General features: G+C 45.7%; 1 protein-coding gene across 1 annotated transcript in view; it reads left to right on the top strand.

The window, feature by feature from the left end:
- CAMTA1 (calmodulin binding transcription activator 1) overlaps positions 1–9,375 on the top strand; it is a 1,745,066-nt gene that overhangs the window by 440,186 nt on the left and 1,295,505 nt on the right. Inside the window, exon 3 of the mRNA XM_019511533.1 lies at positions 6,170–6,237. Coding sequence (XP_019367078.1) covers positions 6,170–6,237 — 68 coding nt within the window. The remainder of the gene's footprint in view (positions 1–6,169; positions 6,238–9,375) is intronic.

Below are 9,375 nucleotides of genomic sequence, written 5' to 3'. Positions count from 1 at the left end.
CCTCTGCTGCAGCAATGCAGGGACCAGACCAGAAGACATAAAACCTCAAAGAAGGGAGGCTGAAGGGCAAGACCAGAGCATGGTAGGTTTAGGTGTCGGAGAAGGGTCAGGCTTCTGAAAGCTACAGAGCCTGGAGCAAATGTGACTGTCATTAAGATGCTGGTACCTACCCACAAGGGCATGTTCTTCTGGGCCTTTTCTTATAGAACCACTGTGACACCCAGTGGCCAGTTGTACTTACTGTAGGTAACGTGGGCTGACCTCTGATGGGGATGCCTGCTCTCTGCAGAGCAGTGTTCCTGGCTTGCTTGGCCTTCTCATGACAGTGCCGTCAGATGGGGTGTTTATGAACCTGCAGATTTGGTCCTGCTGTCATGGACCCTTCTCCTCGCATTACCAATATAACTGAAAGAAACAGGAATAAAGATGATCCCTACGAACATGGTGTACACATCCAGAATTCGGGTTGACAGGTATAGCTGAGATTATTAGATGCATTTTTTCTGCAGCCTGACCTAAATTGACTGCTTTGTGCTTTTGCTGGAATGCAGCTTTGTACTAAATTAAGCAGTTTCTCGTGCACCATGGCCTATCAATCAGGAAGCAGAGAACCATTGATGTAATTTATAACAAAAAGCTAAAGTAATTTTTTTTGTCTGATTGGGATTTGAATCCAAGATGTGTAGATTAAATGGTGGAAACATAAAGCGTCTGCTTTCATATTATTTTGCTTTGTTCATTTTAGCTCACTTTATACTTTATTTCATAGAGCCTTATAGGTTTTCCAGGCACCGTGAAGTCTAGTCTCAGATGGGTTTATGCTACTTGGGAAGGAGGCAAGCAGTAACCATCAAACAGGGAGAACTCTGAGGTCAATGTGTCCTGCAGTGTCCATACACAGCACAAATACTTCCTGGAATCTGCCATTTTTCCCTTTGGACACATGGAACCCCCAGTTGGACTTTTTTGCCAGGCCAAAACTAACACCTACTTGAAGCAAGAAGAATCTGCTGTAGAATGGATCCTCAGTCTTGGGGGGGTTCCCATGTAAGACTTTAGATGTTGACAGCATGTTTGAGCTGCAGATCTCAAATTACGTCCCAGGTCTTAGTGCTGGGGCTCTAACAAAGACTCCAAATACTGTGAGAGCAGACAGTGTGCTGGTCCTGTTTCTATTCTGCAAATTATTCAGGCAGTTCTAGTGAAAATTGTAATTACCGTACACACTTGCAGTGCAAAGCGCTGCATAGAGATGATGAACATGAGACTCAGGGGAAGACATACCAGAACCTGTCTGCATTAGAACATGTTGTGGCCTATGCTGGGTTTGTATTTTTAGTATCTCTTTTGACACAGCTTTTGGGTATCTTACATTGAAAATATGGGGCATGTTGCTCTAAGTAGAATCACTGGAGTCTAGATTTTTTCATACTCAGCCATAATGCTACACATGCCCAGCTGCAGAGAGCTGTAGCCAGTAAGTGGGAGATGGAGTTCTGCCTCTTCTACTCTTGCTCAAGAGCAACCATTGGTTAGACTGCCTTGTATAAATACAACAGATGGTTTTTGGACTCTTCTGGATGGACTTGCTCCAGAGGCCAAATCAGTCTGTTGTTGGTTTAATCACACTGACATATCATGGGTGATATGGTTTGCCCTCTTGAGGAAAACGCTTGGCTTTGGCTTGGTATCTGGTCAGGACTGGCCATGACGTGGTTTACTGTGGCCCTGCCTGTGCAAAAGGGAACAGCACTGTAGCAGTGTAATGCTGGCTGAGATAGGCTGTGTGACTGCCTCTCTAGACAACAATATAGGGACCAGGGCCATGTGCAGGTTCTGAGCATGTAGTCTCCCCAGGGGGGCTTGTGCTCCAGTTCAGTATTGCTACCACCTGGTAACCTGTATGTTGTCTCACTTCCTGGTGATTGCCCTGATGCTGTTTCTTATGCCACTGCTTCCCAAACTTTTCCTCAGCATAGCTCCTCACTCCCAGCTCACAGCCCCCCATCCCCTCAGGTGCCCCAGGGCCAGGTCCCACAGACCTCTTTCTCCCCCCCGCTCAGGGTCCAAGCACCGGCTGCCACCCACAGGAGGCAGTAGCTGCTGTGGCTAGAGTGGAGTGCAGAGCCTGGCTTTCCCCCGCACCCCATCCCTTCCCCTGCGGCAGCACTGCCAGAGCAAAGCCTGTAAGGGGTGGGAGGATGTGGACAGCCCACTGCAGGCTTGGGGCTCCCCATCCTGCTTCACTCCCCCTGGGGGCTCCACAGCCTAGCGTGCAGGGCCTGGCATAGGAGGGAGGGAGCGCTGCATTGTGCCACCATGGCTGCCAAACTGAGGTGCCCCCTGCTCACCTGGCAACAGCGTGGGCACAACTCTGTGCGGCTGCCACTGCCATGCCTCACCTTGGTGGCCATGATGGTGCTGCATTCCCTCCCACAATGGGTCTCACCCGCTGGGCCACAGAGGCAGTTCCTGTGTGGAGCTGGTCCAGCGCAGCTGCAGTCCTGCACCCCGCTGTGGGCACAGAAATCTCAGGGCATGTTTATTGTGACCCCATCCACTGATGTTGTGACCCCATCTGGGGTTGCAGCAGTTTGGGAACCTCTGTCTTATGTGCTGTTTTGGGCTATGGCAATGACTCTAGTCTCTGATGTAGTGCCAGCAACCTTCTCTTCCCCTTTGAGACAGTTTGCTTGAATCTTTTGTGCCCAGCTAGTGGTCAGAGTAGCCAGACTTGTGACCAGCACATGACACAAGATGAAATTTTTTGCACAGAGCGTGCCATCACAGGCTGGCACAGAGGCCAAAGCTCATAGATTCAGAGTCATAGATGTTAGGCACTGGTAGTGACCACACGAGATCACCTGGTCTAGACCTCCTGTGCTTGGGCACGAAAGGCTGCTGGGGTCAGATGATCTCAGCAAGGTGAGCGTCAGATGCTTTTTGAAGATTTCGAGTAGGTGCTTGTACCACCTCTAGGGGAAGTCTGTTCCAGACCCTGGACACTCAGACCATAAAGAAGTTTTTCCATATGTCCAATCTAAAGGGATCATCTAGCAATTTGTAACCGTTATTCTTTGTCTTCCCCTGGGGTGCCTTGGTGAAAAAGTTCCTCCCCCAGGCCCTGATGTGAACCCCTTATATACTTATAGGCTGCCACCAAGTCCCTTCTACGTTTTCTCTTCTCCAGGCTGAACAGTCCCATGTCTCTCAACCTCTCCTCATATGGCCTGCTCTCCAGACCTCAAATCGTATGCGTAGCCCTCCTTTGGACTCTCTCAAGCTTCTCCACATCCTTCCTGAAGTGCAGTGCCCAGAACTAGATGCAGTACTCTAGCTGTGGCCTTACCAAAGCTGAGTAAAGTGGGAGTATGACATCCTTAGTCCTGCTTGAGATGTGTTGATAGATACATGCCAGTGTCTTATTTGCTTTGCTGGCTATGACATTGCATTGGTGGCTTATGTCCATTCTATGGGGTATCACGACCCCCAGGTCTCTTGGTTGTGGTGCTAGCAAGCGTAGCACCGCCAAGCCTGTAAATGTGTTGCGGATTATTTCTCCCCAGGTGGAGACTTTATTTTTCTCGGGGTTAAACATCATCAGATTAAGTGAGATTTTAAAATGCATGAGATCATCCAGAATTGTAGAAAAATCTCTTTCCAGAACTGAATCAGCAAGGCTGTGCAGGCATATCTTGTATGGGCAGGCTATCCCATAACTGTTAACTAGGGGTGACTTTACCTTCCTCCAAAGCAGCTGATGCAGGCCTCTCTCCAAGCCAAGACACTGCATGGGGCAGAGGCTTGTGGAATGGTCCAGTCTGGCTTTTCCTGTATTCCCATGTGTAACAGGAAGCCGGAAGGCTCCTATTAGTTTAAAATGAAAGAGTACCAGGTTGAGCTGAATCAAGGAGGACTAGCAGCTAGGAAACAAGATAGCTGCTAATGAAATGGCTGCCAGCAGGCAGACCAGGGTGCAAGGCATGGGGAGAAGCTAACTAGGGGAAGGTAATTGTTTTGCCTCAGTATCAAGTCGTTGGGCCTCAGTGACAACAGAGGTAGGAGAAAGAGATCAACCCGAAGCTGTGAATCCCACTCCCCCACACAACAACATGCCCCCACTACCAAAGAAAGTGTGCATCCAGAATCGGGCTACTCACTCACCTGAGGACCCATCAAGCCTGATGGATGTCATCCTTGATTTTGAGGGACTGCCACTGCTGGTGAAATGCTGAAATGCTCTGTTATCAAGCGGGGACCCCTCCCTAGGTACATTGTCCTGCTGGGGCCTGGCCATGCCCCCCTCAGCTCAGCGCTATGTAAGGGAGGGCTGCTCTAGCACCCCGTGGCTTCTAGCCTGAGCCACTGCAGGCATGTGCCTGCATTTCGGGGCTGTCTGTCTGGTTACAAAGCTGATTTACCCTAGCCAGGTTAGACTAACTTGCAAAGATTCAATCAATTCAGGCTCAGGTTTGTGAATGCCTGTCCCTGGCTTTAAAGCCTGTGCCTGGGAGCATGTGGCCAGTTTGATCCTGCTAGCCATTGAGTGAAGAGTTCCTGCCCTGGAAAGCTGCAGTGGGAGGCTCTGCTGCCTCCTGAAATGCCTGGCAGTGCTAGTAAGACACTGAATGCTTGCTGCAATGGACAGCCCAAGGCAGGGGGAAGCTTGGAAGACAGTTAGTTGGCTTGAAGTTTCTTTTGGGTCTGAGTGCTTATACCTTTTGTTTGAATTTGACAGGTGGCTTGGGTTTGGAACTAGTATGGGCAAGAAGAGTGCAAAGAAGCATGGAATTAGAGCTGGAGTGAGCCCAGAGAGGGGCAGGTGCATGGCTAGGGAGCCCAGAGAAGGCAAGATGGAGCTTGTCCCCAAGAAGCTAGTCCTGGTGTAGCAGGTCTAAGCTAAAGGGAGCAGAGGGGTGGAGGCCAGGAAGGTCAAGGCCCCAACAAGGGAGTGGAGGCCTGAGGTGACCTGGAGGTTTTGCCCACTTAAGTGATGAGTGGAAACATTTGTGAGGCATAGGCATGGCTGTAGGGGAGATTCAGAAGCTGTGATTAACCCTTAAGGTGATGAGCAGTGGGATCGGCGCTCATGATCTTGCTTTGTCTTGCTTGGGGAGCCCTGGGGCAGCCTCCTTTTCTGAAGTCATAATAACATCAAGGTGTGGCAGGAGAGCTGAAGGGGATATTACCCTAAGGAACCAGAGAGGACAAGGGTACTCTAGGGGCATTACGGCCACCCCAGAGGCAGGACCCTGTTACACCGTGGATAATCAGGAGTGCAGAGATGCCAGCTGAAGGTGGGGAGGCATCTTGGCACAGTGCTATGTGAACCTACTCCAGGGTATCTCTACTGTCTGCTCCCCATGGATTGCACACGTGTCTTGTGTTGTGCCCAGGGTTGTGAGGGTTCTTATTGAAGACAGTTCCACATGTTCTATTCAATCATGGTTTTTTTTCCAGGCTAAAGGAAATTGATTTAGTATTTGGCAGTGATGCCAAGTTCATGAAACCCATCTACCAATACCGTCTTAATTTAACTTACAAACTCTCTCTACTGATTTTCCTGTGAGCAAATCACTTCTGATCTGGAAGTAATGGGCCATATCATGCCTGCAAGCAGGAGTGATGACTTATATTGATGTCACCCACTGGCTTTTTATAGAAATTATTAATAAATCAGTAATTCTATCTGCAGTGATGTTGTTGTGTTTATAAATATTTAATTCACCTTCAGGTGCCTGCACCTCCTCCACCAGCTTCCTCTTAGATCGCTGACGTAGCACTGAGCTCGCAGATGCTGCACAGGAGATGAAGTTGTCAGAGTAACTTCTAGGGTAGAAAAGGTTAATAACAATGCTGCTGCTTTTTCCTTTTAAGCTTTATATAATTTGGCTTTGGGGCTTGGAAGTTCAAGCTGGCAAAGTACAGTTTCTGCTGCCTGGATTAAAGACCTGAGACATGGGTCTAACTCTGGAGAGACCTTCCCAGTGTCGACTTTTAAAACTGATGTAATATCAAATGGAGCAGGTGAGGCAGGAGAGAGAGACCTCTGCTGAGCAGTCCCTTTATTGAGAGTAGACTGGGTGTAGAGGAGCTTGGTTCTATAAAACTTTTGAGTTTCCAAAAGTTCCATGCCAATTAATTCTTTCTTCTTTGTTTTATTTTTCAGGAAATTGCAGCTTATTTAATAACTTTTGAAAAGCATGAGGAATGGCTAACAACTTCCCCTAAAACAAGGTAACATTGCTAGTATTGCAGCTGGTGAAAATGTGCATTGATTTATTTTCACTGATTACTTGACTTGCTAATCAATTCATTGACCACAAAGTGAAAACTTCAAGTCTTGCTTGATCACTTGTGACACCAAAGTCTTATTAATTGACTTAATGAGCATTTTATTGAAAGAAATCAGATTGATTAAAAATAGAACACCTGCAATCTTGACAGGTAAAACTTTTAACCTGATGGGTTAACATTTAATTGTATGCTTTCAGATGAATGGATTTAAAAGACTTGGTTGAATGAAGGGTATTTATCTTGACAATGCTCCCTACTGTCACTAACCTGCTAGCCAGATATGAAAAAATCCTTTGTGTTTTGCCTGTTTAAAATGCAGTTTTTGCAATTGTTTGTGTTTTGGCATTTCTTGTTGGGGTTAAGTGTCTGGCAGTGAGGTGGTCCCAAAAAGCCAAATTAGTAGTCATGTTTGCTGTTTGTTATGCAGTAAATGTCATGTATTCTTTTAACTGTCATAAACATTTAACTTCTTCAGCCCCATGGGAGCCAGTATGTTGAGGCCGCAGATGTTTTCCTGTTGTGGGATTCTGACATTTTTCTTATGTTAAGAGGCATGAAGTTACGCTACTTGCCACTGAAAACTGAACTTTTTTGTGGTGAGGGTGTACATTTCTGAAGTGTTTCCCGATGCACATTTTTCCATTTGTTTACATGGCAACCTCTTTCCCAGTGATTGTGGCCAGAGTTTCCCGGAGTCAGTGGAGGGTTAGCTCGGCAGTAGGGCCTGCATGTGTGCTGAAGTTCTGTGCTTTCCTCACAGTGCAGCAGATGAGAAACCTAGTTCATTTTCATACTTGGATCACAGATAGGAGGCTAAGAACACATGTGCCAGGGAAAAATGGATTAGTTCATGTTGGAGTTCAGCCATGACTTGACCCTTGATAATTCAAAGAAGACTTCTTGTGACTTTTGTGAGGTGAGGTCAGGTTAGCTGGAAGTGGGGCCTTCCTACTTCTGGCCCCAGGATTCCTGCGTGCTGGCTGCTGTGTAGTGAAAAAGCCAATGTGTAGGACATTCAAGATGGCACTTTGAAGGCAGAGAGTTTCCCTTATGTTTCCCATTGGGGATGTCCCCAGGAAACACACAATGGGGCCCTGAAGAACCAATGCAAGAAGAGCCTGGAGTAGTTTCTTGCTGGGTTTGCCATTGCATTCCTTTGTAATTAGCACAGGCAGAAATTATAGTAAGACATGAGAACTGTTATTGAGCATAACAAATAGTACAGATTAATTTGCTGAATGTTTAATTGGTCATCCCAGAAGGGAAGATTTAGATAAAGAAGGAGGGTTCAACAGCAGTTCAGGAATAGGGAAGGATGGCTTCTTTGGAAAATTAGAAAACAGCTTGTGTTAACTTTAAGATGTTCTTCCTCATCTTCTGGAGAACAAGAGGTGCCTCAAGATCCTTGTGAATTACATTATTAAACAGGCTCTTTGTTAATCAAAATGTAGTATGTGTTAGGGCTGAGAAGTAACTGAGAGGTGAGAGGATTTTATATGTTGTTATTATCCTGAACAGTGCTGGAAGTTCAACCAGACTCAACTATATATGGTTTGCCTCTCACTGTTGGTGACAGGGATTTGGATCTACAGTGTACAGGGCCTGTGTTTTATGTTGGAGGCTGTGTAAATTGTTTGTCTTTTGTGACCCACTGACTGCAGGCCACTAGGCAATGTGATGCAGTTGGAGAACACTATTTTCTGACCTGGGAGCCTGAGTTATAGAACTAATATATAAGAACTTCTCATTGAACCTTTGCCAACTCAAACTATTGAGTGATCAGAAGGCATATTAAGCAGAGTCAGGGGATATATGCAGTACTATTAAAGGCATCAGATTATAAATACATTTTGTAGAAGTGTTTTAAGATGTTACGGGTTTGTTTAGTTTGCTAAAGGCAATGCATGAAAACAGCAATTTTCCTATTAATATTACAACATCCTGCTCCTGTGTGTTTACACTTGAAAGCATAATGTCCCATGAGAAGGAAAGCTGTGATGGCTGTTCAAGGACCTTCTTAAATTAGTTGTTGAGTTCATTTTGAATTTTTTTTTAATATTGAAATTAATTGGTGCAGTTAAATGCTGAGTTCATATAAACAGGCCTTTTGGTATTAAAGAATTAATGATATTGATCCAGCACTGAACTGGAACATTCCCCATTCTTCGTTTGCTGCTGCGGGTGCTGCTAATTTCATTGTAGAAAATTAATAAAAATGAATTGCACTGCTGACATTTATAACATTTCTTAATAAAATGATACATAGCGTGAGTTGAGGGATCACTATGAAATGAATTTCTATAGTCATCTCTCATAGAGATGTTGGTATGTGAGCTTCAGGAAAAGGTTGACACTTGTCTGTGATGCTCTCTGATGGAAGATGAATATGTACAAATAGATTTTCCTCCATCCTAATTATAAGGATGTTGGGAGCAAAATATTTGTGGTTCATTAATGGGTTGTGCTATAAGAGTTTCTTTAGCTGGAGGAAACAAAGTGAGTAGTAATAAATCTGTAGGGGAAAAGAGGATGAAATGGCTATTTTGCAGTAGTATTTCTCTTTGCACTAAATGTCAAGTGTCTCTGCCCTACGGTGACCGTGGGGTGGAGGTACTGGAATACTGATCAGGCACATGTGCTTTGAGAAGACTCGGAGGATCCCACTAGGTAGTAGCTAGCAGTGTGTGCCCCCAGAGCCAGATGTTAGATGGCTGTTACAGTATGGTACTGCCCTATGACAAGTGCTCGCTGCAAGTTGGAATCCATAATAAAAGGTCAGCAATGCGATATTGTGAATCCTTTGTAAAGCTGGCTCCAGCGTTTTGTGTTCACAAGGAAACATTCAGAGGTGATGTGAATGTTTTAGGAAGGTGCAGTGCTATTCAGTCTCCATCCCCCATTTGCCACTGGTTAGCCCCACCATGTCCATGATGCTAGAATAAAGGATGTTTATCATGGAAACCTGAAACCTTGCTCCAGGGTTTGGGTTTGCTTTAACTGAACTGGGTTGAATGAGACTTGATTTGGGAGATAATTGGGTCTTAGAAATGTATGCGTTAACATACAGGAGGCAAAAAA

The sequence above is a fragment of the Gavialis gangeticus genome, unplaced genomic scaffold (genome assembly GCF_001723915.1).
Source record: "Gavialis gangeticus isolate Ggan-Ray unplaced genomic scaffold, GavGan_comp1, whole genome shotgun sequence".
Taxonomy (NCBI): Eukaryota; Metazoa; Chordata; order Crocodylia; family Gavialidae; genus Gavialis; species Gavialis gangeticus.
This window is presented reverse-complemented; position numbering and strand designations above follow the sequence as displayed.